General features: G+C 44.9%; 1 protein-coding gene across 1 annotated transcript in view; it reads right to left on the minus strand.

Annotated features, from left to right (window-relative positions):
- LOC110491068 (La ribonucleoprotein 1, translational regulator) overlaps nt 1-25,226 on the minus strand; it is an 83,352-nt gene that overhangs the window by 32,130 nt on the left and 25,996 nt on the right. Inside the window, 7 exon segments of the mRNA XM_036950051.2 lie at nt 4,646-4,790; nt 5,297-5,459; nt 9,955-10,092; nt 12,569-12,703; nt 21,433-21,607; nt 23,211-23,291; nt 24,186-24,251. Coding sequence (XP_036805946.2) covers nt 4,646-4,790; nt 5,297-5,459; nt 9,955-10,092; nt 12,569-12,703; nt 21,433-21,607; nt 23,211-23,291; nt 24,186-24,251 — 903 coding nt within the window.

The raw sequence follows: 25,226 nt of genomic DNA on the forward strand, positions 1-25,226 counted from the left end.
GTAGAAAGCCCCTTGGTAATTACCAGGTCCAGAGTATGGCTGTGGTTATGGGTGGGCCCAGTAGAAAGCTCCTTGGTAATAACCAGGTCCAGAGTATGGCTGAGGTTATGGGTGGGCCCAGTAACATGTTGGATAAAGTCCATAGTCCACTCTGCCCCTGGGGCGTCGGCGTTGAGGTAACGAAAGGAATAACCAAACTATTAACGTTGAAAATCAGGTTTTCTGACAGACTCCAATCTATCAGAATGGTAGAAGACATTTTGTATAAACTCACTAGAAGACACAGTTAGCGGAAGGAACATCAATTCAGTTACTCACAAGTCCTGTGTTGCTTATAGTGAGGACTGGAGAACTACCAGACCCTGTCCATCAGTCTCTAAAACAGTTCATAAATGTTTCTGGAAATAATTCTGGAACCCCTGTGGTTAGGGTGAATCCCGTCTCTTAAAAAGTGCTCGTTGTACCCACAGCAAATTCAAATTATCACAGAAGGAGACATTCCTGTCGCTGCAAAGTTTCATCAGATTCTTGTTTAGGGCAACGAGTCGGCTGAAAACTTTCCAAACCCCTTCGATAGCACGGGAGGGGGACAGATAATTATTCACCTCCCTGTGCTCGCGAGGGTGTTACATTTTTCTTTGTAGTCCTCCCTAAGTTCCTCAGATCGCCTAAAGCGGAGGTCATTAAAACATATTTGAGTGACGATGGTGTCAATATTGGAGTAGTTGTCCAGAACCATGGGCAGGAGGGAGTTGATATCATGATACGGGCTCCTGGGTGACAGTGGACCTTTGGTCGTTTCGAGCTGCCCACAGTGATGGTGCCCGTGATGGAACCCGATGGGAAAGGAAGAGGGGGATGGGACTGCCCCAGGCAGGGCAGATGGAGGCTTCAAATCAGGCTAACTTGACTCTTCGCACCAGCAGATGGCATCGGAAACCCCAGAAAGGTGGAGGATGGCACGAGACCGTTCTGTCTTGAGTCAGCGACCTGCTGAACTGTATGGGGTGGCCGTGGGTGTGGGTGACACTAGGCGCGGGTTTCTGGTATATTCCCAGGATCCGTGCTGACCCCCGGGGCTGTTAGGTCGGTCTCAAGTGGAGCGAAGCTGTTTGATAGCTGGATCAGATCTTCTCGGATAGATGAAGGGCCTTGCGAGTGTCCAGTCTCCCATGGAGTTGAGCTTAGCATCTGTTCATTGAATTGGGACAAATAAACGTCGCCCGACTAATCAACAGCTTTTCTTTGGGAGGCATTTAAAATTGAGATTGGGTTTGCTTGGGTTACAGCACGGTCGGTGTACTTAGAAAGGTTATCCTTTTCTCACAGCCGGAGGATCTCTTCTCTAAGCTGCTTGATGGTGATGCATTAAGGGCAGAAGAATCCCTCTCCATTTCTCAGTTTATGGTCATGTATAAAAATGCCCAGTTGCCCATTATTTTGGCTACCATGGCTAAAAAAGAAATCTCAGTGACTTTCAAAAAGGGGTGTCAAAGGAGCATATGGGGTTTAAAGTGTGTGGCAGGTAGCCTTGCGGTTAAGAGCATTGCCATTCGACACAATGACTAAGCGAAAACAGGTTTCAGTAATTTTTCAAATCTCAAAAAAATAAAAATGTATCTTATTTACATAAGTATTCAGAGAAATTGAGCTCAGGTGCATCCGGTTTTCATTGATCATCATTGAAATGTTTCTATAAATTGATTAGAGTCAGCCTGTGGTACATTCCATGGATTACACATGATTTGGATAAGCACACACCTGTCTAAATAAGGTCCCACAGTTGACAGTGCACCCAAGAGCAAAAACCAAGCCATGAGGTTGAAGGAATTGTTTGTAGAGCTCTGAGACAGGATATTGTCGAGGCACAGATCTGGGAAGGGCACCAAAAAATGTATGCAGTATTGAAGGTCCAACAACACAGTGGTCTCCATCATTCTTAAATGGAGGAAGTTTGGAACCAACAAGACTCTTCCTAGAGCTCTGGCTGCCCGGCCAAACTGAGCAATCAGGGGAGAAGGGTCTTGGTCTGGGAGGTGACCAAGAACCCAATGGTCACTGACAGAGCTCCAGAGTTCCTCTGTGGAGATGGGAGAACCTTCCAGAAGGACAAGCATCTCTGCAGCACTCCACCAATCATGCCTTTCTGGGAGTGACCAGACAAAAGTCACTCCTCAGTAAAAGGCACATGACAGCCCGCTAAGAGTTGCCAAAAGGCATTCGCTGGTCTGATGAACACAAGATTGATCTCTTTGGCCTGAATGCCAAGTGTCACATCTGGAGGAAACCTGGCACCATCCCTACAGTGAAGCATAGTGGTGGCAGCATCATGCTGTGGGGATGTTTTTCAGCGGCAGGGACTGGACCCTGACTTGTCTCCAAGGGAAAGATGAACGGAGCAAAGTAGAGCGAGATCCTTGATGACCTGCTCCAGAGTGCGCAGGACCTCAGACTGGGGCAAAGGTTCACCTTCCAAAAGGACAACGATTCTAAGCACACATAAAGACAATGCAGGAGTGGCTTCGGGACAAGTCTCTTAATGTCCTTGAGTGGACCAGCCAGAGCCCGGACTTGAACCCAATCGAACATCTCTGGAGAGACCTGAAAATAGCTCGCCAAATACAGGTGTGCCAAGCTTGTAGCATCATACCCAAGAAGACTCAAGGCTGTAATTCCTACCAAAGGTGCTTCAACAAAGCACTGAGTAAAGGGTCTGATTACTTATGTAAATGTGATATTTTTTGCTTTGTTAATATAGGGTATTGTGTGTAGATTGATGAGGAAAAAATACAATTGAATCAATTTAAGAATACATAAAAATATGGAAAAAGTCTAGGGGTCTGAAAACTTTCCTAATGCACTATGCATACATACAGTACCAGTCAAAAGTTGACACCTACTCATTCAAGGGTTTTCATATTTTTCTTTTTACTATTTTCTACATCAAAACTACGAAATAATACATAGAATCATGTAGTTACCAAAAAAGTGTTAAATCAAAATGTATTTTATAGTCAAGATCTTTCAAAGTCGCCACCCTTTGCCTTGATGACAGCTTTGCACACTTGGCCTTCTTTCAACCAGCGTCATGAGGTAGTCACCTGGAATGCATTTAAATTAACAGGTGTGCCTTGTTAAAAGTTCATTTGTGGAATGTCTTTCCTTCGTAATGCGTTGGAGCCAATCAGTTGTGTTGTGACAAGGTAGGGGTGGTATACAGAAGATAGACCTATTTGGAAAAATACCAAGTCCATATTATGGTAAGAACAGCTCAAATAAGCAAAGAGAAACAACAGTCCATTATTACTTTAAGACATGAAGGTCAGTCAATCCGGAACATTTCAAAAACTTTGAAAGTTTCTTCCAAGTGCAGTCACAAAAACCATCAAGTGCTATGATGGAACTGGTTCTCACGAGGACCACAGGAAAGGAAGACCCAGAGTTACCTCTGCTGCGGAAGTTCATTAGAGTTACCAGCCTCAGAAATTGCAGCTGGTGACTATCGGTGATTTATTTACAATTCAAGGCACACTTAACCAGCATGGCTACCACAGCATTCTGCAGCGATACGCCATCCCATCTTGTTTGTGCTTATTTGGACTATCATTTGTTTTTCAACAGGACAATGACCCAACACACCTCCAGGCTGTGTAAGGGCTATTTGACCAAGAAGGAGAGTGATGGAGTGCTGCATCAGATGTTCTGGCCTCCACAATCACCCGACCTCAACCCAATTGAGATGGTTTGGGATGAGTTGGACCGCAGAGTGAAGGAAAAGCCTGGCTCGTAGTCTGCGTTCCAATTCATCCCAAAGGTGTTCGATAGGGTTGAGATCAGGGCTCTGTGCAGGCCAGTCAATTCTTCCACACCTATCTCGAAAAAACATTTCTGTATGGACCTCACTTTGCGTACGGGTGTAGTGTCATGCTGAAACTGGAAAGGACCTTCCCCAAGCTGTTGCCAGAAAGTTGGAGGCTCAGAATCGTCTAGAATGTAATTGTATGCTGTAGCATTAAGATCTCTTCACTAGAACTAAGGGGCCTAGCCCGAACCATGAAAAACAGCCCCAGACCATTAATCCTCCTCCACCAAACTGTACAGTTGTCACTATGCATTGGGGCAAGTGGTGTTCTCCTGGCATCCACCAAACCCAGATTAGTCCGTTGGACTGCCAGAAGGTGAAGTGTGATTCCCCACTCCAGAGAACAAATTTCCACTGCTCCGGAGTCCAATGGCAGCAAAATGTACACGACTCCAGCTGACACTTCGCATTGTGATCTTAGGCTTGTGGGCGGCTGCTTCAGTAAGGTCATTCTACTGCCAATGTTTGTCTGTCTATCAAGATTGCATGTCTGTGTGATCGATTGAATATAACTGTCAGCAACAGGTGTGGCTGATATAGCCAAATCACCACATTGTAAGGGGTGTCCACATACTTTTGTAGATTGATAGATATTAAACAACAACATTAAAAGAGAGATCAGTCCTATTTAATACGGTCTGCAGAAACTGTTTTTTACAAGTCAAAGCTCGATGAAAAGCCATGAAATACCTACAAATTATACAGCTGATGAGGCATAGAAACATATTTAGTTATGAGACTAAAGCCATCTGGCTAAACATGTAAATAAGGAACATAATGTACCTCTATGATGAGGCTGACATCAGTGGTGAGGGCCTGCACCCTGTGGAAGCTGGCAATCAGGCCAAGTGACAGGAAGCCCTCCTGGTCCATCTTCTTGCGCAGGAAGAAATCCCGCTCCAGGTTGCCAAGGCTGAAGTAGTACTCACTACGGAGAGACGCGGAAAGTTCAAAAACAAGGAGGATCAAGGTACTCTTCCTATAATTAAAATGCCTTTATTATGAAGGCATGTTCAATAGAAGAAACACTGTCAAGCCAAGCCCTTGTCAGGGAATACAATGACATAATGTGGGAAAAGTTGAGACTAAATATTTGCCTACGTTCTCAGCATTGTTTGAGTTGGAGATAAACGTAATTTCAATTGTCATCAGATGTTTAGGAGATGGAATTTGATTCAGATTCCATGTTATATTCTGGGGACACCCATATGAGAAAGTATGCATGCATGTTTAAGTCGGTTTGGATAAAAGTGTCTGCTAAATCGCATATATATTATATTACACTATTCCAAGGCTGAACAACAGTGACATCTGCTTCCTCTTGAAACATTGACCTATAAAGCGTAGTAACCAATGGCAGAACTTATGACGCATAGTTACCAATGGTAGTACATTTAAAGCAACGTAACCAACGGTAGGTAGGTAAGTACTCACATCTGCCTTTTGACATAGTCCTTGAGCAGGCCCTGGTCCACTGTGTACAGGTCACTGCTGCTCATGTTGTCGTAGTAATAGGTCACTGGAGCACCAAACTTCTGTCCGTAGGCACCGTCCTTCCCGTTGTAGGCCTTGTAGCCATAATGGTAGTCAGGGTGACCTGGTAGGAGACACGGCAGTAGTAAACCATTACAGGGCCACTGTCACAAGCCTACTACAAGTGAACAACAAGGCTGCAGAGCTACAAGAGTTCACCAACAGCAGGGAGACATTTGCAGCACAGCTGTTGAATCCCAGGAAGGCGCGCAATGATTTACTAAATAGGAACTAGCTAAGATTTAAAATGTGGTGTCCCCCGGGGGAAAATCCTTTGACTTCTGAAAGTAACACTGTGTTCCTGAGGAGAGGGAAGAGTCTGAAAACTCAAAACAGGTGGATCTCGGCCAAGTGAGAAGGAGAAGAACGGCAGGTTTCATCACAACAGGGGGTGGGTGGAGGGAGGGAGTGTCACCTTTACTCCTCTTCCCCTGTTCCACCCCCTTTCTCCTCAAATGAAAGGTGGCAGTGTTTTCCTGTCAGAGGCAGACTCCCATGGCCCAGTCAGAGGTGAGAGAGGAGCGGCTGGTTGCCAAAACCAACAGGCCCAGCCAGGCTAGGGATGTAGAATATTTGAATATCCAAACGGACGTTAGTATTCGAATACTTGTGTGAGTACTACTGCATCTCCCTCTCAATTAAATTCAAGGGGTTTTATTGGCATGGGAAACATATGTTAACATTGCCAAAGCAAGTGAGGTAGATAATACACAAAAGTTAAATTAACAATAAACAATGCACTCACATAAGTTCACCTCTCCCTCCGTCTGCTCCCTCCCATCTCACACCGGCCCCTCCACAGCTGCAGCAATAGAGCTCCACCCTCTCTCCCTCCCATCTCACACCAGCCCCTCCACAGCTGCAGCAATAGAGCTCCACCCTCTCTCCCTCCCATCTCACACCGGCCCCTCCACAGCTGCAGCAATAGAGCTCCACCCTCTCTCCCTCCCATCTCACACCGGCCCCTCCACAGCTGCAGCCATAGAGCTCCACCCTCTCTCCCTCCCATCTCACACCAGCCCCTCCACAGCTGCAGCAATAGAGCTCCACCTTCTCTCCCTCCCATCTCACACCGGCCCCTCCACAGCTGCAGCCATAGAGCTCCGCCCTCTCTCCCTCCCATCTCACACCGGCCCCTCCACAGCTGCAGCAATAGAGCTCCACCTTCTCTCCCTCCCATCTCACACCGGCCCCTCCACAGCTGCAGCAATAGAGTGCCTCCCTCGTGCAGCAGTGCTCGGGTCAAACACTTAAGCTAATTAACCCCACATGGATTTTGAATATGCAACACATTTATGATACTACTCCAATAGTGAAATTATTTTAAACTCTTAATCCCGAGCACCATGTCTAACCCCACTGCCCTGAGCTATCCCAGGTCTTGACACGTCCTAACACACTCTGGTAGTTATTAAATTGTTTTGCTCATACTGTTTCCTTAGTGAGGCTGGATCAGGGTCACACAAGACCAAGGCAAAGCCAGCAGACAGATCATTCCACCATTTCCACATAAGCACAACCACACATTGATCGGAACCAGCAATGGAGCGCAACCACACAAAGAGAGAGCTGGTAGAGTGGAGAGCTGGGCTTTATGACATGTGGCGAAGCTTCATTCAACAGTATTGTTCTACAGAGGATCGAATGCGCTCGAACCATCCAGCTGATAGCCCTCCATATAACAATTCATGATTTTCCACTAAGGGGATTTTGGAAATGTAACCAGTTTATTGACTGACAGCACGTTAACAAAAACTAAAGAATTCATAACAGATTTTTTTCTTGCACAATATAGGTTCAGCATACCCACTTAGATGCCTTTAAGAGTGACATTTAGAGGCCAATGAAATGTTTTATCCCAATAACAAAACGGTCAGAACAATTAACATTATAAAATCAATGGTGTCGAAAAGTGTGAAGGTGCAACACTGGCCTGGTGAGGAGGTAGGCTACAGTCCCCCCATCAGGGTGATAACTTGACTCTGAGACATGGCGAAGGTGTAGCCTCTCATGGAGGGTTGCCTGGATACTTGACTACCGATGCCGGTCTACTCTGCTTAGCAGCAGCAGAAGAAGCCTGATCCCTCATGACTGAGCTCACTCATCTTGTCCAGAAGGTCTACTACTTGTTCTTACGCTGGCTGCTCTAACTCATCGTTATCGTACTCCTCACTGAGCTCTTCCTCTAGCTCAACTGGGGGAATGAGGTGGACTGGAAAAACGGACTCAATTCGTACATTGGGGCCAGACTGTTGCTGAGTAGACTTTTTTTTTTGGGGGGGGGGGGGTATAGCTGGCTGCAGACCTTATCCACAAGCTTCCCCATTTCCTGTTTAACGCCATGAACCTCGAATTCTCGCTCTACGGCTAGATGAGATATCTGGTGTCCTGTGTGAATTTAAGTATGCTTTCTCTAATTCTCTCTCTGAGGACCTGAGCCCTAGGACCATGCCTCAGGACTACCTGGCCTGATGACTCCTTGCTGTCCCCAGTCCACCTGGCCATGCTGCTGTTCCAGTTTCAACTGTTCTGCCTGAGGCTATGGAACCCTGACCTGTTCACCGGATGTGCTACCTGTCTCAGACCTGCTGTTTTCAACTCTCTAGAGACAGCAGGAGCGGTAGATATACTCTGAATGATCGGCTGTGAAAAGCCAACTGACATTCACTCCTGAAGTGCTGACCTGTTGCACCCTCGACAACCACTGTGATTATTATTATTTGACCCTGCTGGTCATCTATGAACATTTGAACATCTTGGCCATGTTCTATTATAATCGTCACCCAGCACAGCCAGACTGGCCACTCCTCATAGCCTGGTTCCTCTCTAGGTTTCTTCCTAGGTTTTGGCCTTTCTAGGGAGTTTTTCCTAGCCACCATGCTTCTACACATGCATTGCTTGCTGTTTGGGGTTTTAGGCTGGGTTTCTGTACAGCACTTTGTGACATCAGCTGATGTAAGAAGGTCTTTATAAATACATTTGATTGATATACGCAGCTTCTCGTTCTCTTTCCGGATTTCCTCTAGCTCTGCTTGGAAAGCTGTTGGCAGCTTCCTGTGTTCCCGGTAAGGGTAGGGTGTGGGGGCTTCTCAGCTTACCTCCATGTGTTCTCTTTTTCTCTGCAGGCTGTGGGCTATCTAGGGTTCTAACCCATACCCTCTGGTGATGGCTCTGATCCCTCTCTGAGCCAGCATCCCATTGAACCTGGCGAGTGGATGAGGTTGCATGTGACAAGGTGAAGGGGGTCATCTTTGCCGCTCCTTCATGATGAAAATACCACTCCTCTTCTTGACCATTTACATCATTCGGTGCTGTGCTATGGTGGGGTGAAGTATGCCGTGTATGGCTCACATAGCCTACCTCGCAATCTTGTAGATGCTGTGGTGGCCGTTTCTGATGCGTCGAACGAACTGCTGGATGTGTGAAAGCCTCACTCACGTAGTAGTCTTGCACCTTGCACCGGGGAAAAGCACTTAAGATCCGTCTCGAATGGACCATAATGTAGTGGAGGAGGACCTGCTGGACTGTATATCTGGGCTCCCGAGTGGCGCAGCAGTCACTGCATCTCAGTGCTAGAGGCGTCACTACAGACCCTGGTTCAATTACAGGCTTTATCACAACAGGCCGTGATTGGGAGTCCCATAGGGCAGCGCACTATTGGCCCAGTGTCGTCCAGGTTAAGGTTTGGCAGGGGTAGGCTGTCATTGTAAATAAGAATTTGTTCTTAACTGACTTGCTTAGTTAAATAAAAGGATAAATGTTCTCTCCCAGGTGCTTGTAAGGGCACAGATGGCAGACCGGTAGGATTCCAGTTGAGGTAGTTTAATGAGGCTGATTCTCATAGAGCAGGAATGGCACAGCACACTGTATGGCTTGACAATTGTGTTAACCAAGAGTGTGTGATTTCTGAAGGAAAGTAGGTAAAAATACAAGAGAATGGAGACAGGTGAATTGCACTGAACAGTTCAGTAGATGTGAGTCGACTGTATCCAACTAAACTGAATACTAATAGAAACAACATGTAAAGTGTTGGTCACATGTTTCATGAGCTGAAATAAAAACACTCCAGAAATGTTCCATACACACAAAAAGCTCATCTCATTTTGTGCAAAAAAATGGTGAAGTCAAAGAAGCATAATTATTACACAGATGCACCTTGTGCTTGGGACAATAAAAGGCCACTTTAAAATGAGCAGTTTTGTCACACAGCACAATGCCACAGAGTGTGCGATTGGCATGCTGACTGCAGGAATGTCCACCAGAGCTGTTCCAGAGAATTGAATGTTAATTTTGCTCCCATAAACTGTCTCCAATGTCGTTTTAGAGATTTTGGCAGTACATCCAACCGGACTCCAAGGCCCACCCATGGCTGCACCCCTGCCCAGTCATGTGAAATTAGGGCCTCTATTTCTATTGACTAACTTCCTTAAATGAACTGCGACAATTGTTGCATGTTGCGTTTATAATTGTGTTCAGTATAGTTACAATATGATATGACTTTGACCATTTGCATGGTAATGCATTTTTGGGGGGAGATTATAATTTGTATTTTTGCTTACCTCTGGAGCCTCTGCCTCGTCCCCGGCCCCTGCCACGACCCCGGAACCCGGCACGGAAGGGAGCACCCTCGCTCCTCACGCTGGACACCTCATCATGGTCATCACTCCATTCACGCTCGGACTTCCCTCTGTACCCGTCTGAGAACATAAAATACACTATATATACAAAAATATATGTGATTTCGGCTATTTCAGGCACACATTGCTAAAAGGTGTTTAAAACAAAGCCATGCAATTGCCATAGACAAACATTGGCAGTAGAATGGCCTTTACTGAAAAGCTCAGTGCCTTTCATCATGGCACCGTCATAGGATGCCACCTTTCCAACAAGTCAGTTTGTCAAATGTCTGACCTGCTTGAACTGCCCTGGTCAACTGTAACTGCTGTTATTGTGAAGTGGAAACGTGTAGGGGCAACAACGGCTCAGCAGCAAAGTGGTAGGCCACAAAAGCTCACAGGATGGGACCACCGAGTGCTGAAGACCTATGGACACAGGTCAAAATCTTCTGTCCTCGGTTGCAACACTCACTACAGAGTTCCAAACTGCCTCTGGAAGCAACGTCAGCACAATAACTGTTCGTCAGAAGCTTCATGAAATGGGTTTCCATGGCTGAGGAGCCGCACACAAACCAAAGATCATCATGCGCAATGCCAAGTGTCGGCTGGAGTGTAAAGATCGCCACCATTGGACTCTGGATCAGTGGAAATTAGTTCTCTGGAGTGGTGAATCACACTTCACCATCTGGCAGTCTGACGGACGTATCTGGGAAAGCTACCTGCCCGAATGCATAGTGCCAACTGTAAAGTTTGGTAGAGAAGGAATAATGGTATGTGGCTGTTTTTCATGGTTCGGGCTAGGCCCCTTAAAAAAACACTATAGCATACAATTACATACTAGACAAATTCTGTGCTTTCAACTTTGTGGCAACAGTTTGAGGAAGGCCCTTTCCTGTTTCAGTATGACAATGTCCCCGTGCACAAAGGGAGAAATAACAGTTTACGGCGCGTATCAGGCCCGTATCACTAAGTGACCTGCCTAGCAGTCAAGATAAACAAAGCAAAAAAAGAAACGTTCGCTCACTGTCAACGTTTATTTTCAGAAAACGTAACATGTGTAAATATTTGTATGAACATAAGATTCAACAACAGACAGACTAAACAGGTTCCACAGACATGTGACTAACAGAAATGGAATAATGTGTCCCTGAACAAAGGGGGGAGTCAAAATCAAAAGTAACAGTCCGTATCTGGTGTGGCCACCAGCTGCATTAAGTACTGCAGTGCATCTCCTCATGGACAGGTGCATGTTCATTCATTGTTTATGGTTCATTGAACAAGCACCCATCCGTAGCACGCGCTCCAGCAGGTGTATCTCACTGATCATCCCTAAAGCCAACACCTCATTTGGCCTCCTTTCGTTCCAGTTCTCTGCTGCCTGTGACTGGAACGAATTGCAAAAATCGCTGAAGTTGGAGACTTTTATCTCCCTCACCAACTTCAAACATCTGCTATCTGAGCAGCTAACCGATCGCTGCAGCTGTACATAGTCTATTGGTAAATAGCCCACCCATATTCACCTACCTCATCCCCATACTGTTTTTATTTATTTATTTTTCTGCTCTTTTGCACACCAATATCTCTACCTGTACATAACCATCTGATCATTTATCACTCCAGTGTTAATCTGCATAATTGTAATTATTTGCCTACCTTCTCATGCCTTTTGCACACAATGTATATAGACTCCCCTTTTTTCTACTGTGTTATTGATTTGTTAATTGTTTACTCCATGTGTAACTCTGTGTTGTCTGTTCACACTGCTATGCCTTATCTTGGCCAGGTCGCAGTTGTAAATGAGAACTTGTTCTCAACTAGCCTACCTGGTTAAATAAAGGTGAAATAAAAAAAATAAAAAAATAAAAAAATAAATTTAAAAAAAAGCATGGGAAACAGTGTTTATAATGTAGATCTGTGAAGTTATTTGGAATATTAGGCAGGGTCCTGAAAGGGGACGTTTCTTTTTTTGCTGAGTTTATATCGGCTGTTCAGATGTGTAGGAGGAGACAGCCTAGGAGGAAGGGTTAAATATCACTGCTTGTGTGAAAAGGGTTTGTCTAATGCAGCTGTATTGATCCTCTGGGAAGAATAAACTTGGTCAAACTTTTCATTTTTTACAGTTTTTATGGTGGAATCCATAATGTGTTACGGGGAATTAAAATCTTTCTGGTGCAACATTTCTCTAACAGGAACCCTGGTGTGTGTGTGTCAGTCACCAGATCTCAGCCAAATTGAACACTTAAGGGAGATTCTGGAGTGGCGCCTGAGACCGCGGTTTCCACCACCATCAACAAAAACCCATTTATAGAATTCCTCATGGAAGAATGGCATCGCATCCCTCCAATATAGTTACAGAAGCTTGTAGAATCTATGCCAAGGCGCATTGAAGCTGTTCGGGCGGCTTGTGGTGGCCAACGCCCTAGTAAGACACTGTTGGTGTTTCCTTTATTTTGGCAGCTACTTGTAAATCCCCTATGGACACAGGTCAAATGTAGTGCACTACATAGGGCATAGGCTGCCATAAGAGGTCAGGTTGGCGATGGGAGATGACACTCACCTCGGAGGTCGTTCTTCCTGTTGGGGGGCATCCTGGGCACCTCGTTCTGACGGGAGTTATTCCTTGAGGCCGAGCGTTCTCTGGGCCCCTCAGACTTCACCTCCATCATCAGCGGCACCCACCTATGCTTGTTTCCTACAAAAAACACACAAAAACAATACCGTTAGGGAGTCGCCTGTCTGCCAAATTTCCACAATGTACCACAATGTAGTTATTTTGTTGTGGTGTTTTTTTGTTGTCCAAGACCAAGAGTCCCTTTCTGTAGTGAAATGCAGGCAGGCAGGCAGGGATAGTATGAAACTAGTTGATGTGTGTAAGGGGAATGGACAGAGCAGCACAGTAACTTATTGTGCTAGACCAATTCAAGTTTAAAAGGTTTCACGTCTGGGATTGTGAATGGGAATTCTAATCCTACTGAGAGGTGAGAAAAAACACCCCAAAATAAATACCTCACGTTTTACTTGGTTGATATATAACCCCCCCCCCAAAAAGCTATTCAGTCTAATATGTAGTTCCCCATGCTGGCCAGCAGGCTGTGTCAGTGGTCTGTTAGTGGAGTATGTGCATAGGTTTAAAGTACTTAAGTAGTATTTAAGTATTTTTACTAAAGTGTTTTTTTGGGGGGGTATCTGCATGTTACTATATTTCTGACTACTTTTACTTCACTACATTCCTAAAAACAATGTACTTTTTACTCAACACCCAAAAGTACATTTTGAATGCTTAGCAGAGAGAGTGAGACAAAGAAAGAGAGCAAGACAGCAAGAGAGAAAGAGCAAGACAGTGAAACAGAGCCAGACAGCGAGAGAGAAAGAGAGCAAGAGAGCGAGACTGAAAGAGAGCGAGACAGCAAGAGAGCGAGACAGCAAGAGAGCAAGAGAGCAAGAGAGCAAGAGAGCAAGAGAGCAAGAGAGCAAGAGAGCAAGAGAGAAAGAGAGAAAGAGAATGAGACAGCAAGAGAGCGAAAGAGAGCAAGAGAGCGAGACAGAAAGAGAGCGAGACAGAAAGAGAGAAAGAGAGCGAGACAGCAAGACAGCAAGAGAGCGAGACAGAGAAAGAGAGAAAGAGAGCGAGACAACAAGACAGCAAGAGAGCGAGACAGCGAAAGAGAGCAAGAGAGCGAGACAGCGAAAGAGAGCAAGAGAGCGAGACAGCGAAAGAGAGCAAGAGAGCGAGACAGCGAAAGAGAGCAAGAGAGCGAGACAGCGAAAGAGAGCAAGAGAGCGAGACAGCGAAAGAGAGCAAGAGAGCGAGACAGCGAAAGAGAGCGAGACAGCGAAAGAGAGCGAGAGAGCGAGACAGCGAAAGAGAGCGAGACAGCGAAAGAGAGCGAGACAGCGAGACAGCGAAAGAGAGCGCGAGACAGCGAAAGAGAGCGCGAGACAGCGAAAGAGAGCGCGAGACAGCGAAAGAGAGCGAGACAGCGAAAGAGAGCGAGACAGCGAGAGAGAAAGAGAGCGAGACAGCGAGAGAGAAAGAGAGCGAGACAGCGAGAGAGAAAGAGAGCGAGACAGCGAGAGAGAAAGAGAGCGAGACAGCGAGAGAGAAAGAGAGCGAGACAGCGAGAGAGAAAGAGAGCGAGACAGCGAGAGAGAAAGAGAGCGAGACAGCGAGAGAGAAAGAGAGCGAGACAGCGAGAGAGAAAGAGAGCGAGACAGCGAGAGAGAAAGAGAGCGAGACAGCGAAAGAGAGCGAGAGAGAAAGAGAGCGAGAGAGAAAGAGAGCGAGACAGCGAGAGAGAAAGAGAGCGAGACAGCAAGAGCGAAAGAGCGAGACAGCAAGAGCGAAAGAGCGAGACAGCAAGAGCGAAAGAGAGCAAGACAGCAAGAGCGAGAGAGAAATAGAGCGAGACAGCGAGAGAGAAAGCGAGCGAGAGAGAAAGAGAGCGAGAGAGAAAGAGAGCGAGACAGCAAGAGAGAAAGAGAGCGAGACAGCAAGAGAGAAAGAGAGCGAGACAGAGAGAAAGAGAGCGAGACAGCAAGAGAGAAATAGCGAGACAGCAAGAGAGAAATAGCGAGACAGCAAGAGAGAAATAGCGAAAGAGAGTGGAAGCCAGAGCCAGCAAGTTAAAGTGATCGAGAATGCGAGATAGCAAGCGAGAGCGAAACAGAGAGCGAGCAAGAAAGTGAGATAGCTGGCACAAAAGAGAGCGAAACAGAAAGATTGTGAGAGCGAAAGAGTGCGAAAGAAAGAAAGAGCGAGAAAGAAAGCTTGAGAAAAAAGAGCGAGAGAAAAAAGAGAGCGAGAGAAGAGGGCAAGAGAAAGAAAAAGAGTGAGAAAGCGAGAGAAAAGAGCGAGGGAAAAAGAGCAAAAGAGCCAGAAAGAAAGAGTGATAGAAAGGGAGCGAAAGAGAGATTGAGAGCGAAACAGAGAGAAAAGGGAGAAAGAAAGTGCGAGAGAAAAAAAGGGGGCGAGAGAGCAAGAGAAGGAGAGAGAGAAAGAGCGAGTGAGCTGAAAAAAGGCATGGGACGTCTCATTCTGAAGGTCAAAAACCACTTGCTGGCAGGCTGGTGGAATTTCAACCCTTTATTTCTGCCAACACATCTCCCTGTCTGCATGGCCTCCTACTCATTCCCTCGCCGTGCATTCAAAGGAGTGTGGGAAAGGCTCAGTGTAGTAGTCACTACTAGGGCTGTGGCGGTCACAAAAGTGTGTCAGCCGGTGATTGTCAAGCAAATAACTGTCGGTCTCACGGTAATTGACCGTTATTTAATAAACACATTTAGCCTCTCCTGGCTCCCACACATAGCCTATAAGCCACTGATGTAGACCTTTGGAATATCTACATTTTAAAAAGTCTAATAAATCCATGTAATATAGCCTACACCTTCACAATAAAAATCTATTATTAATTTTTAGACAGGACTAAAGAAACATGATATGGAGGAAATGTGGTCTATTTCAGCAGAATAGCATACTCTGTTGTCCTTATGTTAGGTCCTGATATGGCTATGTCATATGACTGTGGGCTACACTAGTTAATTTAGCAGATAAGATTTGCTTAGAATTCTGTGGCATTATTTTACAGTATGAAGAATATGATTGAACAAAGCTGAATTAAATAGATTTTATCCAAATTATTTGATTGAGTGCACACAAGGTTATTCTGTGTTGAGTGGTTAAAGAAAAAGGTACTCCTATATGCTTAAATTTAGAGTTAATGTAACTTTAGTTGATCTACAAACGTTGGGCTATATGTTTTGATTTTTAATACATTGTAATGCTGCATAATGCGATGATGATTTTTAAAAAGTTGCTTGAAAAGCATGACTTCTGATTTGTTTTTTTTTGTGCAGGCTGTACACACTTCATCAGTCTCTCATTCACAATTGAACAAGTACTTGATAATGCCTAGAATTTCCCGGTGGCATCCCCTTTGTGTTGCCGTAAGGCACCCTAAAAAAATCCATGACTTTTGCGGCCAGTGGCAGTTGTTCCCTTCACCCCGAGTGCTCCGACTGGGGTGCAATCCTCAGATAATAGCGTTGTTTGCTTTCGCCGAAAAGCCTTTTTGAAATCTGACACGTTGGCTGGATTCACAACAAGTGTAGCTTTAATTTGGTATCTTGCACATGTGATTTCATTTAAAATTGCATAGTAATTTATTTGAATTTGGCGCTTTGCATTTTCACTGGATGTTGGCTAGTTGGGACGCTACCGTCCAGCATATCCCAGAGAGGTTAATTAACGGGAAGACACCATTATCAAAAGCGAACACAAATGCATGCAGTGTGTGTGTGTTTTTGTAGGTCGAGGTGAAGTCTGAGGGGTCTAGAGAACCGCTCCCACACACACACCAGGGTTCCTGTTAGAGAAATGTTGCACCAGAAAGATTTTAATTCCCCGTAACACATTATGGATTCCACCACAGGTGCTCAGAATCACATTAAATTATTTGAATTAATCTTAACAGAAAAGTAATAAAGTTGTAATAAAATAAAGAACATTTCTTATACCAACAGAACAGGTTTTATTGAAAAGCAAAACATTGCCTGTGGTCTTCATCCCTGGTATAAATCATGAATTAATATAATTGAAATGTAAAAACCTTTGTCCAAGAAGAACAAATTGCCTCCGCAGTGTTAGGTTCTAATAGTAAGAGTAAAAACTCGACGGACACTTGCACTCACTGTATATAGACTTTCTTTTTTTTCCTATTGTGTTATTGACTGTACTGTTGTTTATTCCATGTGTAACTCTGTTGTTTCTGTAGCACTGCTTTGCTGTGGAACGGTTGTTAAGACACTAACACCTTACAGACGGTAGGCAATTAAGGTCACAGTTATGAAAACATAGGACACTAAAAGAGGTCTTTCTACTGATTGAGAAACACCAAAAGAAAGATGCCCAGGGTCCTTGCTCATCTGCGTGAACATGCCTTAGGCATGCTGCGAGGAGGCATGAGGACTGCAGATGTGGCCAGGACTATAAATTGCAATGTCCGTAATGTGAGACGCCTAAGACAGCACTACAGGGAGAGAGGACGGACGTGTAACAACACCTGCACAGGATCGGTACATCCGAACATCACATCTGCGGGACAGGTACAGGATGGCAACAACAGCCCGAGTTACACCAGGAATGCACAATCCCTCAATCAGTGGTGTCACTGTCCGGCCCTGTTGTAAGGCAGGACCTCACCAGACATCACCGGCAACATTGTCGCCTAAGGGCACAAACCCACCGTTGCTGGACCTGACAGGACTGGCAAAAAGTGATCTTCACTGACGAGTCGCTGTTTTACCTCACCAGGGGTGATGGTCAGATTCGAGATTAACGTCGAAGGCTTGAGTGTTACACTGAGGCCTGTATTCTGGAGCGGGATCGATTTGGAGGTGGAGGGTTCGTCATGGTGTGTCACAGCATCATCGGACTGAGCTTGTGCGATACAGGGAAGACATCCTCCTCCCTCATGTGGTACCCTTCCTGCAGGCTCATCCTGACCCTCCAGCATGACAATGCCACCAGCCATACTGCTCATTCTGTGTGTGATTTCCTGCAAGACAGGAATGTCAGTGTTCTGCCATGGCCAGCGAAGAGCCCAGAACTCAGTCCAATTGAGCACGTCTGGGACTTGTTGGATCGGAGGGTGAGGGCTTGGGCCATTCCCCCCAGAAATATCTGGGAATTTGCAGGTGCCTTGGTGGAAGAGTGGGGTAACATCTCACAGCAAGAACTGGAAAATCTGGTGCAGTCCATGAGGAGGAGATGCACTGCGGGACTGAATGCAGCTGGTGGCCACACCAGATACTGACTGTTACTTTTGTTTTTGACCCCCCCTCTTTGTTCAGGGACACATTATTCCATTTCTGTTAGTCACATGTCTGTGGAACTTGTTCAGTTTGTCTCAGTTGTTGAATCTTATGTTCATACAAATACTTACACATGTTAAGTTTGCTGAAAATAAACGCAGTTGACAGTGAGAGGACGTTTCTTTTTTTGCTGAGTTTAATTGTGATACAAACCTTATTAAAACATATAGGCTAGGCTACATGCAGTGTGTGACTGTTCTTTACCTTATGCTGGGCATCATTCACAAGTGATGATATATAATTCACAAGTGATAGGCTAATATTGTCAAATCAGACTGTTCTTGATTTAATCTCGTCTTCACATACACTAAATAATGTGTGAAATTATCATGCACTGGTCTCGATACAGGGGCAAAAATACATAATCTATGCACTTAAATAACAAATGGAGGACACTTTTCCCGTGGTCCTTTTCATGCCAGCCAGGTAGACTATATTCCTGTTGTAAAAATAAGCAATATGCTTAATATCAGGAAAGTTAAGCATTAAATATAGTAGACCTAGCCTATAGAAAGCTTATGGGATCATACTATTTTTTAATAGAGGCCATCCCTCAGTTTTGTTATGCAATTGCAGAAAAATGCAACATTAGCTGATGGGCTCTCATGAAGTGTTTGATTAGATTATCGATCACATTTGCATTGATGTCAGAGTGATTAGAGGGACAATAGAGTGCTGAGTACCAGGCAGTTAACAAGTTTGGTCGGCTACTAATGACCATCAGCAGCATCAGAGCTTAGAGAATCCTAATTACCATGACTAAATGGTCACGTGGAATTTGACTACCTTCATGACTTGTGACCCCCGGTGTGGCGGTAATACGGTCACCGAAACAGGCCTAGTCACTACAAAGCTAGACTGGGTCCTGCCCTACACAAAAAAATAGGAGGATAAATTATTAATTTTCCTCAAGTGAGAAAGTATCTTCCCACATTGTTAAGGCCTATAGCATGTGTCCACTAGGGTAAAATTAAACATGGACAGTTCAACTGTTAATATAATGAGTGTAAAAAGTAGGCTATAGATACTTGTGTTTCCACACAAACAAACATACGGCAGCAGATCCACAAGGTATGTCATGAGAGGTGACTGTATAGTTCCCTGAAGGAAAAGCACCTTTAGTAAATCTGCTTTCTCTGTGAGAGCTTCCAATGTCTGGAATACACTGCCATCAGACACACATAACTGCACCACATATCACACTTTCACAAATGTATGAATACATGGCTAAAGGTCATTCAGATTTGTGAACATAATCCCTAGCTGTGTATTGCCGCTTTCCATGTTGCCCTGCTGCTTTTTGTTCTGTTGCTCTGTCCGTATGCTACACCTTGCGTGTCCTATGTTGCTCTGTCTGTATGCTACGTCTTGCTTGTCCTATGTTGCTCTGTCTGTATGCTACGTCTTGCTTGTCTTGCCTTGCTTGTCCTGTCTTGCTCTGTCTGTATGCTACGTCTTGCTTGTCCTGTCTTGTCTTGCTTGTCCTATGTTGCTCTGTCCGTATGCTACACCTTGCTTGTCCTATGTTGCTCTGTCTGTATGCTACGTCTTGCTTGTCTTGTCTTGCTTGTCCTGTCTTGCTTGTCCTATGTTGCTCTGTCTGTATGCTACGTCTTGCTTGTCCTATGTTGCTCTGTCTGTATGCTACGTCTTGCTTGTCTTGCCTTGCTTGTCCTGTCTTGCTCTGTCTGTATGCTACGTCTTGCTTGTCCTGTCTTGCTTGTCCTATGTTGCTCTGTCTGTATGCTATGTCTTGCTTGTCCTGTCTTGTCTTGCTTGTACAATGTTGCTCTGTCTGTATGCTAGTCTCGCTAGTCCTATGTTGCTCTGTCTGTATGCTACGTCTCGCTAGTCCTATGTTGCTCTGTCTGTGTGCTACGTCTCGCTTGTCCTATGTTGCTCTCTCTGTGTGCTACGTCTCGCTTGTCCTATGTTGCTCTCTCTGTGTGCTACGTCTCGCTTGTCCTATGTTGCTCTGTCTGTATGCTACGTCTCGCTTGTCCTATGTTGCTCTGTCTGTATGCTACGTCTCGCTTGTCCTATGTTGCTCTGTCTGTATGCTACGTCTCGCTTGTCCTATGTTGCTCTGTCTGTATGCTACGTCTCGCTTGTCCTGTCTCGCGTGTCCTGTCTCGCGTGTCCTGTCTCGCTTGTCCTGTCTCGCTTGTCCTGTCTCGCTTGTCCTGTCTCGCTTGTCCTGTCTCGCTTGTCCTGTCTCGCTTGTCCTGTCTCGCTTGTCCTGTCTCGCTTGTCCTGTGTTGCTCTGTCTGTATGCTATGTCTTGCTTGTCCTATGTTGCTCTGCGTGTGCGCACTGCTCAATGATTGTCTATATTGTAAATGTTTTTCATAACCTGCCCAGGGACTGCGGTTGAATATTAGCCGGCTGGCTAAAACCGGCACTTTTACTGAAACGTTGCTTAATGTGCACTGTCCCTGTAAAGATAAACTCAAACCTCCAGCACCGTCCTGGTCCCTTCACATTATTGTCTCTGGTAAACACACTATATCAAATAAAATCAACTTTTATTGGTCACATGCACAGGATACAGAAGGTGTAAACGGTACAGTGAAATGGTTACTTGCATAATGGAGTCTTTTGTATAGACATGTAGCTAGCTAGCTAAACAATGAACCATAATCCAAACTCATAACATTACTACCCTGCATGAATCTACAGGTAGCTGAATGCTAACCAACTAAGTTCAATGTTAGTTAGCTAACATTAGGCTATAACTAGCAATGCAAATGTTTCTGAGATACAAATCATATTACTACACAGACCATACACGTGAGGTTAGCTAGCAAGGCAGCCAATATTACCGAGCTAGCTAACAGTACGCTTTAAATTGCAATGAAAACAACTTCCTGATGAAATTAGATAGGTATAATATCTGAAAATTTAGCTCGCTAGACACTCTTAACCGTATACATGGATGAACGCTTCTCCCTCTCTTTCAGATACCATGGTTGCCCTTAGTTTGAAGATGCAATCCAGGGAAAGGTGTTTTACAATAGCCTTCTGTGATCATTTTGACTCCCTCAGCATTCACAATCAAATGCCTGAATTTTCTCCATCTCCTTAGCCATCATACTCTGCTTCCACTGGGCACTCCAATGATTTCAATACTCTGTCCTCCAGAAATTGGAGAGCCATCTTCCAAAAAAATCTGCATTAGAAAGGATTACCTACACACACACACAAAGCAGCTCATTATAGACAGGAGCGTACTACATGGCAGACCAATCGAAAATCTTCTCTCTGCATTTCCAGCCCATCCATTATCTCAGCCAATCATGGCTAGCGGGAAGGTTCCTGTCTTTTTCCGTGGCTAAACCAACTACGCTCATAATTTAACCATTTTACTCATATTTACAGATGGCATACAAGTTTGTTATTAAGGCACATGAAAAGTCACATGTTCCAGAAGGCCTCTGGCAAAGTAGTGACATGGGACATAGTTTCCTGAAACGAGTCACTTGTACAAAAGTGCCGTTTTTTCACACGTTCTGTCGTTAAAAAGAAAAGGTCAATCCAAGTAAAGGAACGCACCTTTCTTCTTCTGTCCGTTCTTCTGAGAGTCCTCGTCGCTGTTCTTCTGAGAGTCCTCGTCGCCGTTCTTCTCCTCTCCAGAGTCGTCCGACTTCGCATTCTGGTTCTCCTTGCCCTCCTCGTTGGTGTCACGCTTCTCCTTCACCTCTTTCTTCAGCACAGGCTTCTTGGGGGCCTGGGGGGGGGGGGGGGATAGGTTAGTTAACACAGGGTACAATATCACAGCAGTTTTACCACCCAGGTTTAAGAGCATCAGTTAGGCTGCGTCCCAAATGGCACCATATTCTTTATATGGGCACTGGTCAAAAGTAATGTGCTAAATAGGGAATATAGTACAAACACTAAGGTCACTACTGGTCACTGGTCACACTCACCCACAGTACACTCAGGTGAGACTGACCTGGCTACTGGAGTTGCACATAAGCCATCATCATTTGGGGCAAATCCTAACTTCCATTTAAGTCAAATGTTCACTTTGTCATGCTTTGATGTCAAAGGGTGAAAAGTGAAAATCTGACTGAGGTGGAAGTTAGGATTCCCACTGTAGTGCTCTTAATGTGCAACTCAATTGTGCATGGGAAAGGAAACCAACTAAGCACAGAAATCCCATTCTATTCATTATTGCTGTCACTCATGGACACAGCCAGTCCTGGGGTTAAGACTAGTGACTGGTGAGTGACATGGGCCATATAGATGGCCAGACTATTTCATTAAAGGTTGTGCTCCAAATAGCACCATATCCCCTATATAATGCACTCATTTTGACCAGGGCCCATAGGGTTCATCACTGAAGTCATTGGTGGTATGAAGTGGATAAGATCCAGGCAAGATGCACACACAGAGAGCTGCCTACAGACAGTTGCAGATCCTGTGTGTACAATCATTTTTGCTCGTCATGAAGTGTGTGACATGGTCAAATCAAATGCAAGTTTAGTTCACTTGATGTTTGAGCTCACTCCCTCAGCTAACACTTCCACTCATCTAAATAACTCCTCTTCTGGGGCACTTTTGCAAAGCATTCAGTTGAAGGGTTAGTTTTGCAAGAACAGGTTAGTTGTTTTCTAGCTTCACACACTTTTACCACACTCACTTAAATATGCGGTGGGATGTTGTTTTTTTACTTGTCACAAATGAAGTAATCCATAAAAAAAAAACCTGTCACCTATTTAGCAAGGACAGCCCTAATGACGCACTGCACTAGGGCCTTACATGGACATCCATTCTAATTTGATGGAAAACTAAATCACTATACAAACCCATACAATCCCACTCAAATAGAAGATGAACTGTACACTTCCTGCATTTTAACTGGATCCAGAATCGCTGTCCACATTAAGCATAAATGAGTAACTACCGGAAAACCAAGAGCCTAAATAGGAAGTTAACGGCCATTGAGGAGTGAATACCTAATATAAAGCCAATTTCACCCCAGCAGCAGGCCAGTCCACCATTATACTCCTTCTGGACATCCAAAGACAGATGGTTACACAGACCCACATTCCGACAACTACTTGACTAAACCATGTTCATGGTGAGTCACCATTGATTGGTAGTTCAATCCAGGAGTAGGCTTAGTCAGAGTCTGTGCAACAGTCTCCCCATATTATCATTCATTCCCCAGCAAGCTTTAGATTGGTTAACATCACTCCAGGTAACAGGCCATACCACTAAACTCCTGCTGAGTAAGTATCCTGTGTTTTCATTCAGGTTATATGGAGCCAGGAGGCCGGAAACTCCAAGTCCAGGCTGCTACAGGTCCCTGTGGAGGGTGAACTTACTGGGGATCTCCGTGTGGAGCCCACTTCTCTGACCTGCCTGACGGGCATGGGGCATGACACAGTCTGATTCACAACCTCAATCTGAGCAGATGGGACAGAAGGGAAGCTTTTTAGGACAAAAGGGCGCAATCACAATCACAGGATTGCGTCATGAAGGAAAATGTTTGCCATTTCAACAATGGCACACACACGACAATGACAGATGATGATGATGATGATGTGTGTGTTCAATGCCTTGTAATGGGAGTGTGTATTTAAAATGGTATGGAATCAGTCATTGTTATGAGATTGTGTTGGTTGCAAAAAGTGCTTATGACATGTGCTCTGAATCATTCTTCAGAATTTGCTGTCATTCATTGGGCAGAACTCTATACATTGTGCCATCATTCTACAGAATTTGCTGCCAGAACTTTATACAATGTGCTATCATTCTACAGGCAGGACTTTAAACACTATTCTCATTCTGTGGACAGAAAGGATACTCAGAAGATCGGTGTCTGGGACCTAAACTAACACCCTGTGTGCACCCTAAAGTAGATATACCGTGTGCTAACTAAGGCTAAGCAGAAAGACCTCAGAGACAAAGAGCAAGTTGAGTCTCATCTGAGCACACTACAATTACACCACACCACAGAACACCCAGATCAGTGTCATAAACAGAGGGAAAAGAGCGCCAACTTTATTTACATCTCATCATGACTCCACTCTGTGTTGTTCTTCAAACAACCCCCGCCTGGCCTGCACACCCTGTTGTTTTCCTACCAATGAGACGCTAGAAAAAGTCTCCTGTTTCGAAGAGGTATTATTAATTGATACGTGAGGGTGACTTGTTAAGCCTGCGGAAGTCCTGAAGGGACTACTGAATAAACAAGAGCCGTGTGTTCACTACCACTGCAAACGCACTGTGCCCTACTCAACTGGCCACTGGGGGGGTGGTGTGTGCGTCAGTAGTATTACCTCCGGGCACTGACTTACCTGCGTTTCTTTAGTTGCAATCTCCCCAGGGGTTGGCCACTTCATAGCATCACCAAAATCTCCAACCTAAAAAGAATATCAAGGGATTTTAACACTCTTCAGCACTTCTGTCACAAATGGCACCCTATTCCATACACAGTGCACTACTTTTAACTAGGGCCCATAGGGTGCCGTATATAGGAAATAGGGTGCCATTTGGAATGCAAACATGTCTTTATGCTCATCACATTAAAGATTCACCATATCAACAAAGGTGTGGCCCAATAGAAACAATCCTCATTTACAACATAAAAATCTAAAACAAATTACAGCTCGGGAAGTATTCAGAACCCTTGACCTTTTCCACACTTTGTGATGTAGATTGAGGATTTTTATTAATTAATTTATTTTTACACACAATGCCCATAATGACAGAGTAATAACTGGTTTTTAGAAATAAAAAATTGAAATATTCAGACCTTTTACTCAGTACTTTGTTGAAGCACCTATGGCGGCAATTACAGCCTTGAGTCTTCTTGGGTATGACCCTACAAGCTTGGCACAGCTGTATTTGGGGAGTTCCTCCCATTCTACCTTGCAGATTCTCTCAGGCTCTGTCAGGTTGGATGGGGAGCGTTGCTGCACAGCTATTTTCAGGTCTATCCAGAGATGTTCGATTGGGTTCAAGTCCGGGCTCTGGCTGGGCGACTCAAGGACATTAAGAGACTTGTCCTGAAGCCACTCCTGCGTTGTCTTGGCTGTGTGCTCAGGGTCGTTGTCCTGTTGGAAGGTGAACCTTTGCCCCAGTCTGAGGTCCTGAGCGCTCTGGAGCAGGTTTTTATCAAGGATCTCTCTGCACTTTACTCCGTTCATCTTTACTCCGATCCTGACTAGTCTCCCAGTCCCTGCCGCTGAAAAACATCCCCACGCTTCACTGTAGGGATGGTGCCTGGTTTCCTCCAGACGTGACACTTGGCATTCAGGTGACACTTGGCATATTGGTTTCATCAGACCAGAGAATCTTGTTTCTCATGGTCTCAGGGTCATTTAGGTGCATTTTGG

This window comes from Oncorhynchus mykiss, chromosome 2 (genome assembly GCF_057628025.1).
Source record: "Oncorhynchus mykiss isolate SJ-2025 chromosome 2, ASM5762802v1, whole genome shotgun sequence".
NCBI classification, from domain to species: Eukaryota; Metazoa; Chordata; class Actinopteri; order Salmoniformes; family Salmonidae; genus Oncorhynchus; species Oncorhynchus mykiss.